The 18,758-nt window shown below is 43.0% G+C and overlaps 1 protein-coding gene across 4 annotated transcripts in view; it reads left to right on the top strand.

The window, feature by feature from the left end:
- RBPMS (RNA binding protein, mRNA processing factor) overlaps positions 1-18,758 on the top strand; it is a 279,843-nt gene that overhangs the window by 120,547 nt on the left and 140,538 nt on the right. For all 4 annotated transcript variants that reach the window (XR_005743616.1, XM_040324575.1, XM_040324584.1 and 1 more), the window contains exons 2-4: positions 4,878-4,955; positions 10,145-10,183; positions 17,774-17,836. Coding sequence is in view for 3 of the 4 variants with exons in the window: in XM_040324575.1 (XP_040180509.1) it covers positions 4,878-4,955; positions 10,145-10,183; positions 17,774-17,836 (180 nt within the window). In the remaining variant the exon portion in view is untranslated. The remainder of the gene's footprint in view (positions 1-4,877; positions 4,956-10,144; positions 10,184-17,773; positions 17,837-18,758) is intronic.

The raw sequence follows: 18,758 nt of genomic DNA, 5'->3' as shown, positions 1-18,758 counted from the left end.
CCCTATTCTTTCCTTTCATCTTCATGTTAGGAGTAGCCGCCATAAAAGTTAATCATTACACAGAAGGATTTAAAGATTTAGAAACATTCCCTGAGATATCTGTTGTGTTTTGTAGTCTTTAAAACTGCCATTCATTGTTGGAGCGTTTTGTTAGTTTTTAGGGGGAGTAGATGGTAGATAAGAATGCACCTGATCCTGTAGAGCTATTGAAACCCATACATGACCTTCCAGACAAAGTCGTCTATTTATTTAAAGTGATATTTCTCTTGTAGGAAAGTCTAATCATACTTCATAAAAGGGTCTCTTTTTATGTTCTCTGCTCAAGAAAACTATTTCAGGTCATGTCTCCCACACTGCAACTGAATGGACCCTTATCTTCTGTATGAGGGAGTGTTGCCTTCATATGCACCATGTTATTAATGTATGAAGTGGAATGTAGGGAAGATATTCTGTCCCAATATAAATCTTTATACACCTCTTATACAGTATATTTACAAAAAAACTATGTAGAGTCACTCGATATGAATGAATGTACTGTTTATTCCATTAGCCTGTGCCAGTAAATGTTGCTACTTTTAAAATAACTAAAGTATGCTCTCACTAGGTTAATTAAAACCACTTAAGGACCAAGCCTGTTTTTTAGACTTTAAAAGTCAGAAGTTAAAAACTATTTATTTTGCTAGAAAATTACTTAGAACCCCCAAACATTATACATTGTTTTCTAACACCCAGAGAATAAAATGGCGGTCATTGCAATACTTTCTGTCACATCGTATTTTGCACAGCGGTCTTACAAGCGCCCTTTTTTTGGGGATTTTTTTTTTTTAAATTAAAGAATAAGACAAGAGTAAAGTTAGCCCAATTTTTTGTTATTGTGTGAAAGATAATGTTAGGATGCATTAAGGTGAAAAAACATGCACCTTTACAACCAGGACCATCTTTAATATTGATTGGACCCTGAGCAAAAATTTTCTTGGGGTCCCCCCCTCCCATGCAATTTATCTCTCCACATGCTCTGAGACATACAATAAATATCAGCAAGACTTAAAATCAGTTTACTGTATCAGATCAGGCAGTGATTAAAATTGGTTGCTAGAGGTTACAGCATATCATTAATGGAAAAAAGATACTGCGCTTATTCTAAATTAGCATATGTGAAAAGCCGCAACTAAAAAATTTTATACAACATCAAACAGGATATACAAAGAAAAAAGTTGCGCTAATGTGCGTAATACTAAGATGCACTGAAACCAGCGCAAATGATACAAAGAAGAATTAGTGACAAACAGTGGTCAAACCGTGAACCTAAATGAATAGGTCTTGTGAACAATTATGGGTTAACCATAATCCACCATAAAGTCCAAAACATAAACAGATGATCGTATTCAATGATCTCCCAAGTGTAAATATTCCCCAACTTCCTGGAAAGAGTGATGATAAAAGCACCTCCACCACAATCACACACTGCCTCTTACCGGAACTCTATGATCTCTTAATTACAGGAGATCATAGACAGCAAATACTGATGGTGTCCTTGAAGCGTATCTCCAGAGAGGGACGGTCACAATATTAGATTGCCTCCAACAGTGTACCCATGCAGGATTTAAAGAAATAAAGAACTCGCATAGCGTAAGATCCTCAAGATTTAATGAATGATATAAAAAAAGATGTGTATTAACATCAAATTGTAGACACAAAAGCATCAAAGAAACACGAGCCAGCCGGCTCCTCAAACAAACAGCCCGTTTTTTTTTCTTGGGTGTGATCACTTGATGCGGTGACGTCAGAACGTCGCCTCCCAACGTTTTGTCTCGATGATCACGTGCTTTTATGTCTACAATTTGAGGTTCACAGTTTGACCACTGTTTGTCACTAATTCTTCTTTGTATCATTTGCACTGGTTTCAGTGCATCTTAGTAATACGCACATTAGCGCTACAGCATATCATTACCACTTACTGACTTGTTGCTAGAGGTTACAGCACACATTACGGCTCACTGATTAGTTGCTAGAGGTTACAGCACATGATTTCTGCTTGTTGATTGGTTGCTAGAGATTACTGTACAGTAATACTGCTCACTGATTGGTTGCTAGAGGTTACAGCACATCATCTCCTCACTGCAGAGGGGCACGATATATATATGAATGCCGCCTTTATTTAAATATCTATGCCACCGACTGCCACTATTTACATATTAATGCTCTCGTTATTTGCATATGAATGACAGTTATTTACATGTAAACACAGGGTCTGCAGATGAGTCATCTGTACACAACAATAGGGCTGAGCTGGGCAGCATTAGTAGCAGCACTTTACACTGAGATATCGGGACATAGCACAGGACAAGGGAATTTAAACTGGGATAGTTGGCAAGTATGAGGCAGCAGCTTTGGGCCCTACTACGATGACAGGGCCCAGGGCAGCTTCCCCTTTTGCCCTTCCTTAACCACTTACCCCCCGGACCATATTGCTGCCCAAAGACCAGAGTACTTTTTGCGATTCGGGACTCTGTCGCTTTAACAGACAATTGCGCGGTCGTGCGACGTGGCTCCCAAACAAAATTGGCGTCCTTTTTTTCCCACAAATTGAGCTTTCTTTTGGTGGTATTTGATCACCTCTGCGGTTTTTAGTTTTTGCGCTATAAACAAAAATAGAGCGACAATTTTGAAAAAAATGAATATTTTTTACATTTTGCTATAATAAATATCCCCCAAAAATATATAAAAAAACATTTTTTTCCTCAGTTTAGGCCGATACGTTTTCTTCTACATATTTTTCGTAAAAAAAAATCGCAATAAGCGTTTATTGATTGGTTTGCACAAAAGTTATAGTGTTTACAAAATAGGGGGTAGTTTTATGTCATTTTTATTATATTTTTTTTACTAGTAATGGCGGCGATCAGCGATTTTTTTTTTCAGTACTGCGACATTATGGCGGACACTTCGGACACTTTTGACACATTTTTGGGACCATTGGCATTTTTATAGCGATCATTGCTATAAAAATGCATTGGATTACTATAAAAATGCCACTGGCAGTGAAGGGGTTAACACTAGGGGGCGGGGAAGGGGTTAAGTATGCCTGGGTGTGTTCTTACTGTGGGGGGGGGGGGTGGCCTCACTAGGGGAAACACTGATCCTCGGTTCATACATTGTATGAACCGAAGATCAGCATTTCCCCTGCTGACAGGACCGGGAGCTGTGTGTTTACACACACAGCTCCCGGTCTCCGCTCTGTACCGAGCGATCGCGTGTGCCCGGCGGCGATCGCGCCCGCCAGGCACACGCACAGGAGTCGGGGGCGAGCGGGGGGCGCGCGCGCGCGCCCCTAGTGGCGGCTGGGAGAGAGGACGTCATATTACGTGCTCTCGCCCAGCAGAGCCACCTTGTGGACGTATTTTGACGGTGCGGCGACGGCAAGTGGTTAAAGACGGCCCTGTTTAAAACCCCTGTAACTTTTATCTGCCAGACTGTGATGATACTTGATGCTTTCCTAGCTTTACAAAATGTCTTCACTCTGCAAGCCAAAAGACCATAGATTTGTTTTACTAAAGGCAAATAGGCTGTTTACTTTGCAATGGGATATTCTCCAGAGGCTACAGAATGTGGTGACATTTCACTTTGCAAAGAATAATAAAGGGAAATTAAAAAAAAAGATAGTATTTTTGCTTGCACATGTTTAGATGGTGGTAATCAACAGAGCTTTACCCCATTCAGTAAGATTTCTAGTCTCCTAAAAATCAACACAGTAGGGGGGATTTACTAAAGCTGGAGAGTGCAAAATCTGGTGCAGCTGTGCACGGAATCCAGTCAGCTTTCAGTTTTTTTTTTGGTTAAAGCTTAATTAAAAAAGCTGAAGTTAGAAGCTGATTGGCTACCATGTAGCACCAGATTTTGTACTCTCCAGTTTTATTAAATCAACCCCTATGTATTTCTTCATTGTACTTTCAGCAAATACACCTAAAATGTTTCACTTGTCAAAACCTGTAATTCAGTTCAGCTTCTGATTGTGGGGGCTCCAGTTTTAGTAAATGCCCCCCCTGTGTGTCTACTTTTAGGGGAACTAGGGAGAGTATGCATTTGTTCCTCTGATTTGCTAATATAACTTATTTTTGTCTATTCTTGATGGGGTCAGTTCCAATTAAGTACGTACCTGTTATTTTGATTTATCTTATTCTGTGTAGACACAAAAAATTCATAAAATTCGATTTTATGAATTAATCAAAATTAAATTTTTTCTTGTGAAATAGTAAAAACCCTTTTGCTTTTGATAATAATGTGTCTATCTCAGATACAATGTATCCTGGTTAGAAAGAGTAGACTTCACTATAAAAAAAGAATTTGCAAAGCATTTGCTTTTTACTATTTCCAGAAGTATTTTATAGCTGGACAGATGTTTTTTTACCTTAGTACCTAAGACGTCCTGATTGACAGCGTGGAAAGAAGAATTTGCTTTGTTTCCTCTATCAGCCTATCCCATGTTTGTCCTTAAAATGAAGGGGAAAACTGATTACCTACATTTGCCAACACAGACATTTATATCCAGAATTCTTTTAAGACTTTAAGCAGGATAGCTAGTTCTCCATGATCTAACACTGCCAGTAGATGTGATTAGAACCAAATTGTACTAGTCTATATAAACACACTCATTAAAAAGGAAATTAATACAAATTTAATTGTCATGCCGAAGAATAAAAATGCAGCAAACAGCAAAACTTCTATTTGCAAAATGTTGATATACTTCAACATGTTTTTTCCTTTGTTTAGTCTAGGTACATAATTGGATTGTTATGCTCTCTAAGATCAATGGTGCTAATTCTAAACAATGATCAGTTATAAAAATTGCTTTATTAAGTTTTTCTGTTTTTCTGTTTTAGGTGAGGACGCTGTTTGTTAGTGGATTACCTTTAGATATTAAACCCCGGGAGCTGTACTTACTATTCAGACCATTCAAGGTATTTACTAGACATTTTCTCATTTTAAATACTTATGTCCAGGTTTTTGAAAGGTAAAAACTATACTCAGGGACGGACTGATCATTCGGGGCACTCGGGCAGTGGGGCCCTATGCCACTAGGGGGCCCCATCTGGGTTGCTAGCCTCAGTCAAACCAGTATGTAAAAAGCTGTGTTTTTTTAAAAATCCCAAGATTATAGCTGCCCCGCCTCGCCAGTACCTTTTCCGTGTGTGTATGTGTATTCTGTGTGTATGTGTACTGTGTGTGTATACTGTGTGTGTGTATATTGTGTGTCTGTGTGTGTATACTGTGTATGAATATTGTATGTGTGTGTATACTGTGTGGCCCCATTGCCTGGGGGGCCCATAATCTCCTATTGCCTGGGGGCCCCATAATTTCCTATTGCCCGGGGGCCCCATGAGTTGTCAATCCGCCCCTGGCTATACTATTTTGTGATTGTGAATTAAATCAAGATGGAACTTTAATCTACGTAGAGAGTATTTGTCTGCTAAAGGATAAGGAAGAATACCAACCTGGCCCTAGTTTGTGTATGTATGAATGTGAGTTAGGGACCTTAGATTGTAAGCTCCTCGAGGGTAGGGGCTGATGTGGATGTACAGCCGTGGCCAAAAGTTTCGAGAATGACACAAATACTAATTTTCATAAAGTCTGCTGCCTCAGTTTTTGAGATGGGAAATTGCATATACTCCAAAATGTTATGAAGAGTGATCAGACGAATTGCAATTAATTGCAAAGTTCCTCTGTGCCATGAAAATTAACTTAATCCCATAAAAAACATTCCCACTGCATTTGTGAAGAAGGCTTCAGGGTGCCCAAGAAAGTCCAGCAAGCGCCAGGGCCGTCTCCTAAAGAGGATTCAGCTGCGGGATCGGAGTGCCACCAGTGCAGAGCTTGCTCAGGAATGGCAGCAGGCATGTGTGAGCGCATCTGCACGCACAGTGAGGCGAAGACTTTTGGAAGATGGCCTGGTGTCAAGAAGGGCAGCAAAGAAGCCACTTCTCTCCAAAAAAAAACATCAGTGACAGATTGATCTTCTGCAGAAAATATGGTGAATGGACTGCTGAGGACTGAGGCAAAGTCATATTCTCCGATGAAGCCTCTTTCCGATTGTTTGGGGCATCAGGAAAAAGGCTTGTCCAGAGAAGAAAAGGTGAGCGCTACCATCAGTCCTGTGTGGGGTTGCTTCTCATCCAAAGGAGTGGGCTCACTCACAATTTTGCCCAAAAACACAGCCATGAATAAAGAATGGTACCAAAACACCCTCCAACAGCAACTTCTTCCAACAATCCAACAACAGTTTGGTGAAGAACAATGCATTTTCCAGCACGATGGAGCACCGTGCCATAAGGCAAAAGTGATAACTAAGTGAGAGCATGCCCAGTTTGCAGAGGTCCTGAAAAAGAAGGGCCAACACTGCAAATACTGACTCTTTGCATAAATGTCATGTAATTGTCGATAAAAGCCTATGAAACGTATGAAGTGCGTATAATTATATTTCACTACATCACAGAAAAAACTGAAACAAAGATCTAAAAGCAGTTTAGCAGCAAACTTTGTGAAAACTAATATTTGTGTCATTCTCAAAACTTTTGGCCACAACTGTACAATATATACAGTATGTAAATTGATGGTGCTATATAAGTAACTGGCTTTAGATAAAACGCATTCCAGATTATCAGTTAGTAAGTCGTGCCTAAGAGCAGATGCCACGAAATGCCTATTATTTAAGCCCTGTACACAGGACCAGGAATCCCGCTGGGAAAAAAATCAGTATTCCCGAAGGGATTCCTGGCAGACTTGATCTGAAAAGCCGTGTATACACGTTCTTTTGAATGGCAAGAAGGCGGTGACTTCATCAACTACGACGAGCCGGTGTCTTGTCACATTCGATACCGTCGCCGCCATCTTGCTACACCCCACACTAACCTTGTATGCATCTAAGTGTTATCGAGCATGCACGGTTTTTCACCCATATAGATGACTGGTTTTCTCGGCAAGAAACACTCTGCAGGGAAACCCGACAAGAAAATAGAGAGCAGGGTTCTCTATTTTCCCCTCTGGATTACCGTCTGGATTCCCGTCTGTTTAACTGACGGGAAAACTGCTATCGAGCAAACACACGGCCGGGATTCCCGGCCAAAAGCTCTCTTTGCAGTTTTCCTGCCGGGAAAACCGGTCGTGTGTACGAGGCTTTAGGCTGGGTTCACACTACTACACTACTTTCATCCTACTTTGCTCTGTGTTCAATGTTTCCCTATGAGAGCGTCTTGTAGCGTCCTACACAAGTCGGTCCGACTTTGAAAATGCTCCCTGTACTACTTTTGGTCCTACATTGATCCTACTTCAGGCCCATTGAATATCATTGAAGTCGGACCAAAGTAGTATCCTGTTCATGAAAGTAGGATGGATGTAGGACCAATGTAGGATAAATGTAGGACCAATGTAGCAGAGCAAAGTAGGATGAAAGTAGTGTAGTAGTGTGAACCCAGCCTTACAGTTCTATCCAGAATACCTTTTGTTGTGTTCCCCTGCATGGAGAACTCTAGTTCAGAGTAAACAGGGGGCTTGGTTGAACTCTGCAGAAAGACCACTGCTTCAACACAGACCCTTTTATACAGTATGCTGGCATTGAACAGGCTTCCCTACTCAGGCCGTGCTAGTTTTTTTTTTAAAAGAAATGGACTGTATGACAATTTTTTTAAGCACCTGGAATGTATTTAGCTGATTTAAACTGAAAATATATCTATGCCTTAAATGAAGGTTGTGCAATGAAACATGCTGAACTAAATAAATTACCAGCTGAGTAAATGGTTAAGGATGTTGCCTTACATCACAACATAACAGGAACCAATTAAAAAACACACAAATCACACAACCACAGTGCATTAATAAAAGCTTTTTATTTGCTGGAAATCATCATTATAAACACAAAACCAATCCATCTTGAATATATACCCAATATTTGGAATACGTTATTTGATGACAATGGGATGGGTTTCTGGAATGAACTTTATAAAGTAGAATTGGTGAACAGCAGCTTCTGCTAAAAGTAAGGCCCCGTACACACGGCCGAGGAACTCGACGTGCCAAACACATCGAGTTCCTCGGCCAGTTCAGCCCTGAAGCCGCCGAGGAGCTCAGCGGGCCGAGAGCTCCCATAGAACAACGAGGAAATAGAGAACATGTTCTCTATTTCCTCGTCGAGCTCCTCGTCGGCTTCCTCGGCCGAAAGTGTACACACGACCAGTTTCCTCGGCAGAATTCAGCCAGAAACTCGGTCGGAAGCTGAATTCTGCCGAGGAAACTGGTCGTGTGTACGGGGCCTCAGACTTAGGCCCCGTACACACGGCCGAGGAACTCGACGTGCCAAACACATCGAGTTCCTCGGCGAGTTCAGTCCTGGAGCCGCCAAGGAGCTCCTCGTCGGCTTCCTCGGCCGAAAGTGTACACACGGCCGGGTTTCTCGGCAGAATTCAGCTCTGAACCGAGTTTCTGGCTGAATTCTGCCGAGAAACTCGGTCGTGTGTACGGGGCCTAATGGTTCAGGGTACTTTTTAACATTTTATTCATTTTAAAATTGGTCTTTTACTATTTAACTTTTTATATATGTAGCACACCCCCATAAAAGGGTTGTAAAGGTATTTTTTTCCCCCTAAATAGCTTAATTTACCTTAGTGCAGTCCCCCTTCACTTACCTCATCCTTCCATTTTGCTTTTAAATGTCCTTATTTCTTCTGAGAAATCCTCACTTCCTGTTCTTCTGATTGTAACTACACACAGTAATGCGACACTTTCTCCCTGGTGTGGAGAAAGCCTCTTGAGGGGGTGAGCAGGAGGGTCAGGACGCTATCTACTTTGCAGATAGAGAAAGGAGCTGTGTGTTAGTGGGCTGACACTCCTGCTCGCCCCCTCCCCCCTCAACCGTGTGTTTTTACCTCCCTTCCAACCGCAGGTGTAAACATATTCTAGACCAGGGGTCTCCAAACATTCTAAACAAAGGGCCGGTTTATTGTCCTTCAGACCCTTGGAGGGCCGGACTTTGGCCAGCGGGGGTTGAAATTTTCTTGGCATCAATGGGACTAAACATCTGGTATTAGGGGGAGAAATAGTGTCCCATCGTTTGTATCATAGGGGGGAATAGTGGCCCATTAGTGGTGTCGGTGGGAGAAATAGATCTCCACTGTCGGTGTCAGATGTCAGAATAGTGTCTCGTATCAGTGGGAGGCATACTGCCCCAAGGGCCGGATAAAGGCAAGCAAAGGGCCGCATCCGGCCCTCGGGCCGCAGTTTGGAGATCACTGTTCTAGACCATTGGAGTCTCCTGTAATTCAATCTTCACTGTTCGGAATGTAACAGCTTTGCAATTTCTATACTGACTATCATTTGCAAATTCTGGAATTAATTACTGTGATCACTCTGGCAAACAAATCTCTTCCAGAGGTTCACACAGGGTTTCCTAAGCAAGATGGATGTGTTCTGTTTTTTTATGCAGATTGCTGGAGTAAAAAGCTGTATTATGTCAGTATGCACTTTTCTATTCTGATAGTACTGTACTACAATTTGCACTAAGACCCTGTTCACACTTCTGAATTTTACGTGCATTTTAGGTGCAGTATGTTAAAAAACAAATCCTACTTGCTGCGTCTTTGATGCACCGAAAACCACTCTGCACATATGTGCCTTAGGGCCTGAATGTAAACGGGTATAGGGCGTTAAACAGTGAAACACTAAGGCTCCATGCACACTGAAGCTAAAAAAAGCTATAAAAACACGCCAGTAGCTTTGCAGGGAGCCTTTCAACGTTTTTTAGCATTTTTGCAATAGCGTTTATTAGCGTTTTTCAGCATTTTGCGTTTTTTTGCGTTTTTAAAAAACAGCCCAAAACGCCAATAAACTGCAGTTTATCAGCTTCAGTGTGCATGGAGCCTAAGTATCTTGGGCATCTTGTTATATTGATTCCAGCATATGTATTATCCAAACAAGGCACATCAAACTTGATTGTTTTTGGAACTTTATATTTTAGATATTTATGTTGCTTTTTGTTTCTTATGCCAGAATAAAGTGGGACAACAGCTAATTACACAGCACAGTAAATAGCTGTTGTCCTGCTTTATTCTGACCTTAATAAAATGAGTTTTAAAATTGTTTTTTGGTTTTTGCTTTTCAGGGTTATGAAGGTTCATTAATAAAGCTCACATCAAAGCAGGTAAGTGGGTGTATTTTCATTATATCTCATAGACCTCAATATGAATTACCTGATGTTTAGGTTCAGGAACAGAGCCAGGCTTAGATGACTGCACCTGAATGCACACAATAATAGATAATACCCACACTAAGAGGTTGATTTACAAAAGGCAAATTGATTGTGCACTTAGCAAAGTGCACTTGCACTATGCAAGAGCAGTTTCTCCAGAGCTTAGCAAATGAGCAGAAGCTCTGCTGACTTCCTCCATCCAATCATGTGCAAGCAACAATGCATTTTTTTTTTAATTTTCCTTGCATGTGATTGGGTATTCTTTGCAAAATGAAACTTCAAAATGAATACCTCATTTACTGAGCTCTGGAGCAATTTCACCTGGAGAGTGCAACTGTACTTTGCAAATTGCACAATCAATTTGCCTTTAGTAAATCAACCACTTAGGCCGTGTACACACGGTCGGACAAAACCGTTGAGAATGGACCGAGGTTCAGTTTCATCGGTCCAAACCAACCGTGTTTATAGCCCATCGGTCTGTTTTCCTTCGGTCCAAAATTTTAAAACATGCTTTAAAACCGAACCGATGGACCGCTGCCCGATCGGTCCAAACCGATGGTAAGTACAGAAAGCATCGGTTCAAAACCCGCGCATGCTCAGAATCAGGTCGACGCATGCTTGGAAGCATTGATCTTCGTTTTTTTCAGCACGTCGTGTGTTTGACGTCACCGCGTTCTGACCCGATCGGCATTTGGAACGATGGTGTGTACACACATAAGACCATCAGGCCACTTCAGCGGTGAACCGATTCAAGCGATGTCTTGATATAAGAGTAGCGTCATGTCACAACTGAGTATAAAATAGCAAAATCCTTCAGGAGCTACAGAGTATAAAAGAGAAGAGAGGCACCTCTGAGTGTAGAAATATGGTTACATTTAATAAAGGTACAACATTTAGAAACTCACATGGTTGATGATTAAAAGAGGCCCATCTAAGTATGCAGGCATCCGGGGTAAAGCTGTCCACATAGACCATCCTCCTCACCGCTATTGATGTCCTCCCTTCTATGAGTGCTTCAAGCCTTGCTTTCAGATTGCTCTACTGCAGGGTAGTCTTCCCGATCATGATTGCAGACTGACAGTGGCGAGGAGGATGGTCTATGTGGATCGCTTTAATCCGGATGTCTGCATACTTAGATGTGCCTCTTTTAATCATCAACCATGTGACTTGCTAAAAGTTGTACCTTCATTAAATGTAACCATATTTCTACACTTAGAAGCGCCTCTTTTCTCTTTTTATACTCTGTAGCTCCTGAAGGATTTTGCCACTAATCCCCTTGAGGAGTCTTCCATTTGTGGATGGACATTTTATGGTTACACAACCCAACACATTGCTATAATCTTTTTATATGGACTATAAACTGAAGGAATAAATGGGTGTGGAGCGAATCATTTGAGTTTCCATTATTTCTTATGGGAAAATTTGCTTTGATAAGCAAGTACTTTGGATTACAAGCATGCTTCCGGAACGAATTATGCTCACAATCCAAGGTTTTACTGTATAGTCAAGTAAATAAATAAATAAATATAAAAATCCAAAATGCATGAAAAATGTATCCCAGAATTCCATTATGTATTATATATGACTAGAGTTCAACTTTAAAGTGACAATTTTTCCATTCTGTGCATAGAATACTTAACATACCTTATTATTGTAAGTATTTAGCTGTTACAAAAAAAAAAAGTATTTCTGCTGTTAATTTGCCCCCCTCCATTTTTACTGAAGAATTCCTTCTATTTTCTGCTACATCCAACACTGCCAGAAGCGTTGGAGGCTTTCTGTCACCAGCTGGCAGGGAAGTCTTGTGCAATCTGAAAAGGCAGAGTGTCCCAACAAAACTACTGACAGTAGACCTGATATTAAAGTCTGGTATTCAGATTCTGCAATCTATCAGATAAAAAATGGATCTTTCAGCAACCTTACAAGTTTGCATGAATACATTCTTTAAATACTGTAACTTCTTATACAGCAACATTATGATTAATCAAAAAAGCTGTACCGTTTATTATTAAAAAATCACTACTTCACTTTTAGACAAGTGACTTTGCCTAGAATGAGATCATTTCATCAGTCTGCAGCATTCAGGAGGAAGTATCCTTTATGCACTCCAACGACATCTAGCATACCTAATTACCCACATCCCCTGGGACCCCTGAGTACATGTATGTTCTTTGTACATACTCTCAGCCCTAGGTTCCAGTGAGTTCCAGCACCCCAGCCCAACTAGGAACCTTTTCACTCTTGTTTCCCTGTGGGTCCAGCACCCCAGTGGTGCAAAGTGTCCCCAGACTTCTTCCTTCCTGTGAATCCAGCACCCCAGTGGTGCAAAGTGTCCCCAGACTTCTTCCTTCCTGTGAATCCAGCACCCCTGTGGTACAAAGCATCCTGCACTTCTTCCTTCCTGTGAATCCAGCACCCCAGTGGTACAAAGCATCCCGCACTTCTTCCTTCCTGTGAATCCAGCACCCCAGTGGTGCAAAGCATCCCCAGACTGCTTCCTTCTTGTGAATCCAGCACCCCAGTGGTGCAAAGCATCCCCGGCCCTCTTCCTTCCTGTGAATCCAGCACCCCAGTGGTGCAAAGCGTCCCCGGACTTCTTCCTTCCTGTGAATCCAGCACCCCAGTAGTGCAAAGCGTCCCCGGACTTCTTCCTTCCTGTGATCCAGTAACCCAGTGGTACAAAGTGTCCCCGGACTTCTTCCTTCCTGTGAATCCAGCACCCCAGTGGTACAAAGCGTCCCCAGACTTCTTCCTTCCTGTGAATCCAGCACCCCAGTGGTGCAAAGCATCCCTGGACTTCTTCCTTCCTGTGAATCCAGCACCCCAGTGGTACAAAGCGTCCCCGGACTTCTTCCTTCCTGTGAATCCAACACCCCAGTGGTACAAAGCGTCCCCGGACTTCTTCCTTCCTGTGAATCCAGCACCCCAGTGGTGCAAAGCGTCCCCGGACTTCTTCCTTCCTGTGAATCCAGCAACCCAGTGGTACAAAGCATCCCGCACTTCTTCCTTCCTGTGAATCCAGCACCCCAGTGGTACAAAGCATCCCACACTTCTTCCTTCCTGTGAATCCAGCACCCCAGTGGTGCAAAGCGTCCCCGGACTTCTTCCTTCCTGTGAATCCAGCACCCCAGTGGTACAAAGCATCCCGCACTTCTTCCTTCCTGTGAATCCAGCACCCCAGTGGTACAAAGCATCCCACACTTCTTCCTTCCTGTGAATCCAGCACCCCAGTGGTACAAAGCATCCCACACTTCTTCCTTCCTGTGAATCCAGCACCCCAGTGGTGCAAAGCATCCCCAGACTGCTTCCTTCTTGTGAATCCAGCACCCCAGTGGTGCAAAGCATCCCCGGCCCTCTTCCTTCCTGTGAATCCAGCACCCCAGTGGTGCAAAGCGTCCCCGGACTTCTTCCTTCCTGTGAATCCAGCACCCCAGTAGTGCAAAGCGTCCCCGGACTTCTTCCTTCCTGTGATCCAGTAACCCAGTGGTACAAAGTGTCCCCGGACTTCTTCCTTCCTGTGAATCCAGCACCCCAGTGGTACAAAGCGTCCCCAGACTTCTTCCTTCCTGTGAATCCAGCACCCCAGTGGTGCAAAGCGTCCCTAGACTTCTTCCTTCCTGTGAATCCAGCACTCCAGTGGTGCAAAGCATCCCTGGACTTCTTCCTTCCTGTGAATCCAGCACCCCAGTGGTGCAAAGCGTCCCTGGACTTCTTCCTTCCTGTGAATCCAGCACCCCAGTGGTGCAAAGCGTCCCCGGACTTCTTCCTTCCTGTGAATCCAGCAACCCAGTGGTACAAAGCATCCCGCACTTCTTCCTTCCTGTGAATCCAGCACCCCAGTGGTACAAAGCATCCCACACTTCTTCCTTCCTGTGAATCCAGCACCCCAGTGGTACAAAGCATCCCACACTTCTTCCTTCCTGTGAATCCAGCACCCCAGTGGTGCAAAGCATCCCCAGACTGCTTCCTTCTTGTGAATCCAGCACCCCAGTGGTGCAAAGCGTCCCCAGACTTCTTCCTTCCTGTGAATCCAGCACCCCAGTGGTGCAAAGCGTCCCCTGACTTCTCCCTTCCTATGAATCCAGCACCCCATTGGTGCAAAGCATCCCTGGACTTCTTCCTTCCTGTGAATCCAGCACCCCAGTGGTGCAAAGCGTCCCCAGACTTCTTCCTTCCTGTGAATCCAGCACCCCAGTGGTGCAAAGCATCCCCGGACTTCTTCCTTCTTTTGAATCCAGCACCCCAGTGGTGCAAAGCGTCCCCAGACTGCTTCCTTCTTGTGAATCCAGCACCCCAGTGGTGCAAAGCGTCCCCGGACTTCTTCCTTCCTGTGAATCCAGCACCCCAGTGGTGCAGAGTGTCTCTGGACTTCTTCCTTCCTGTTAATCCAGCAGCCCAGTGCTGCAGGTGACTTCTGCTAGTACTTCTGCCTTCATCTAGCCCAGCACCCCAGTGCTGCAAGACACCCCTGGTCTCCTGCATGTGGGTCCAGCTTTCATTGTTTTCCCAGACCACTGTCTGTAGTGGTTCATCATACCTGGTCAAGCACACACCATCAATAAGTGTGCAATCTACATAGAGGGCTCACGATCCTCAGCCATATGTGACAGCTGGCACCTTACTCAGCTTGCATGCACTTAATATGAATAAATATATGTGGTGCTAGATGCTATTTTAGCCTTTTTCAAGTGATGCAAATATCAGTGGGAAGATGGTCACGTGGTTGGCAAAGTGATTGGTGAGAAAGTGGAAGGTGGGTGACACTTCATGTTTCATCACAGGGTCAGAACCAAATGAACTTTCAATTTTAACCAGGAATTCCTTTAAATAAATCCTTCTTCTTTCATGTTTTCTATGTCAAAGATAGGTCATTCATGGTCAGTGAGTTTATTTATTAGCTCACGAAAAGGAAAATGAGACACTAATAATATTCTTGGCCTACACAAGCTGATCATATAATGTTCCTCTTCACTGCACAATTATGATACTTGATTAAATACATTCATAAGATGATCAAAAAAACATATGCACTACAACCATGTGTTTATGGTGATAAACCTTCATTGTAATAGTATTGGGATGACTCAAAAAGCACCACAGGGACACATTTTAAATTACCAATAAGACGTGGAAGGGTCAGACATTTCTATATTGTAGTTATTGCCAAGTTTCCAGTCTGCGAGTAACATCAACATGGCTCAAACTCAGAGGAGATATACAGAAAATCTAGTGAAATATAGATGGCAGTTAGATATTGGACAACTGCAACAATTTACCTGTCTTAAGATCTTTCTTTCCCCGGTTTAAAGCCTGCGACTGGAATATTTATGAAAACTGTTGAGACACAGAGCACTGCTCATATTTCTAAGGTACAGCAGTCTGACAGCAGAAAGTTTCCAACCCAACCTGGCCCCTGGGTGTTATGCTTTAGATTTAAAACCCAGCTTTACTAAGAAGTATTTCACCCTTTCCCCAGATTAACTTTATATGTTGCAAGTGTAGCACTACCCACCGGAGGAGCTGCTGGTTAGATTTCGGGTTTGCACGTTACCTCTGTAGCTTCGTTGTCAGGATGGGAAAGTCCATAATAAATGCAATGTCCAGACAGATGTAAAACCTCCAACAGTTAGGTTTTATTTCTTTTACTGCAAGGTAACTTGAAATAGAGAAAGTAGGAGGGAGGAGAAGAGCAGGGGATGGTTCAGGCACACGGTACACAATCAATCAGTCTCCACTCTCAGCTATTGAGTGGGTATTGCTCACCCGGATAGTCCCCTCTTTCTTGGCCTAGCAGCCGGGATGATGCACAAACTAATGTCCAGACAGTCTCTGCCACAGACCTTTTGGAATGAACCTGGTCTCTGCCACAGACCTTTGAATGAGCTTGGTCTCTGCCACAGACCTTTGAATGAGCTTGGTCTCTGCCACAGACCTTTGAGTGAACTTGGATGCGTCCAGGAATCCTCTGCTACAGGATTTCAAAGTCCCGAACTTCCACCCGAGCAGCAAATGAGCCTTTAAGCCGGAACCGGCAGACTGCAGGGCTTTCAATGTAATGGATCCCTCCTTAATTAGGTCACCAGGCCTCACCCGAGACACTAGCACTTTGCCAGTCTCCTCCAGGGCAGGTCCTCCCCTGTTTTCCTTCATTAAGATAGCTTCCTCCCTTGTGGACAGACAGCTTGGGATCCCCTTTTAGGATTGCAGGCCCCAGCCAGCATAGCTGGGCCTACTCAACAGCAAAACCACTCAGGGCCAACGTGGCCCTGAAGTCGGGCTCACACACACGCACAGGAGGGCCACGAGGCGAAGGACGGGCCCCAATCAATGGCGTCTGCCCCTTAAGTACCCCTCCCCAGCATGCATAGCAGGGTCACCACTCCCACTGCACCGCTGCCGAGAAGGGACACCCAACACACCACCTGTGTTCCAACATAGGGCCAAGATGACAACACCACCTGCAGGCAACAAGGGGAACTACCAAGTAGTACCACAGCCAGAACAGAGGCAAATTTGTGTTAATGAAACAGGTCTGGGCCCAAGTATTGGCCCAGACTTCCCCTAAATTTGAAATAGTGCCCCCATAGATTTGGGGTGGGCGCTACACAAGGATATTAGTGTTTTTTTTTTCTAGATCAGTGGCCCTTAAACTGCATTTATCCAGTCCTTGAAACATTATTCCTCCCACTGAAATGAGGCACTATTCCTCCTACTGACACCAACAACGAAGCACTATTCCTTCCACTGACACCAATGATAGTTGAAACTATCCCTTCCCCTGACACCAACGATGGGGCTCCATTTCTTCCACTGACACCAGCAGTGGGGCACAATTCTTCCCACTGGGACCAATGATGGCGCACAATTCCTCCCACTGATGCCGATGATGGAGCACTATTCATCCCACTGACACCTAATGATGTGGCACAATTCTTTCCACTGATACCGATGATGGGGCAATATTCCTCCCAATGAAATGTGGTGGTATTCCTCCTTCTGACACCAACAATTAGGCACCATTCTCCCAATTGGGCATTTTTCTTCCCACAGATATCAGAAATGAGGCACTATTACTTCCACTGGCACCAACGATGGAACACTATTTCTTCCACTGCTACCAGCGATGAAGCTCCATTTCTTCCACTTAATCCAGCAGTGAGACATAACTCATCTCACTGACACCAACTGATGGGACACAATTCTTCCCTCTGAGACCAATGATGGGGCACTATTTTTGCCACTGACGCCAATGATGGGGCACTAATCCTACTTACTCTAACAGTGGGGCATAATTCCTTCGCTGACACCAAATGATGGGGCACAGTAAATAACTGTTTTATTCCCACTGACCTAACTCTGTTAAGGGTTTGTAAAGTTGCCTCTGATTGCAGGATGTATAGCAAAAGTATATTGTTACTATTTTGGAAACTGTCTTTAAATAAATATGTTTTAATTCTATGAATTTGATGTAGCTTTTACGTTGTTCAAAAAAGATTTTATTTATTTTGTATTTTTAATGGCAATTTTCTTTTTCATATACAGCCTGTTGGATTTGTAAGTTTTGATAGTCGATCAGAAGCAGAAGCTGCCAAGAATGCATTAAATGTAAGTAACACACTGCTATCTTTATGCCATATATGACAAATATATTTTGGGTGATTGGTGTAAGATCATATTTGTGATCACTTAGATTCAACTGCCAAGTTGTAGATATTACTTTTCTCAATACAAGATTACATAATTTAAAGAGACACTGCAATGTTATCTTTTATAAAAACAGAATAAAAGGAATTGCCTCAGTCAAATTAGTCTAGGGGTAGGGGTGGGTACCATCATCCTTTGTATTAGGATATTGGAAGAGAATGCCTAGGGCTGCTACAAACATGCCCCCCCCCCCCCCCCCCCGGCATAATGAGAAATTAGGATTATCTCGGTACCCAAGGATTACGCCAAAGTTATACAAATTTACAATTTATTAGAAAAAAAGCATAATTAAAAACACTTGGTACATGAGTTCATAAACGGTTGATTACAACTGTGTATAGTAGGTACAGATGGCTCCAAGCTAACAAATGAACCCCATAAGTGATATGGGGAGCTGAGATGTATATCTTGATGTGTCTTTGTCAAGATATACATCTCAGCTCCCTTTTTTTCCAATAAATTGTTAATTTTTATAACTTTGGCCTAATCCTTGAGTACCAAGATAGTCTTAATTTCGCACTATGCCAGGGGCAGCCCTAGGCATTCTCTTCCAATATCTTTTATAAAACAATATACCAAATACAAAGCTCCCAACTGCCCCTGATTTCGAGGGACTGTCCCTCATTCAGAACAAAGTCCCTCTGTCCCTCCTTCCTCTGTTTTTGCCCCTCATTTTGGTCTGAACTATATAGTTGTATATAAAATGCAACACATATTTATCAAAATGTGTTTTACAGTGCTAAACTTTTCATCCAATTTCTAAATTGCTGCATTTGTAAATTCCAAATTCCTACATAAAGGTATAATAGTGGTAAATAAGCAC

The sequence above is a fragment of the Rana temporaria genome, chromosome 1 (genome assembly GCF_905171775.1).
Source record: "Rana temporaria chromosome 1, aRanTem1.1, whole genome shotgun sequence".
Lineage (NCBI taxonomy): Eukaryota > Metazoa > Chordata > Amphibia > Anura > Ranidae > Rana > Rana temporaria.
Note: the sequence above shows the minus strand (reverse complement) of the source record. Positions and strands in the feature narration are given on the sequence as shown.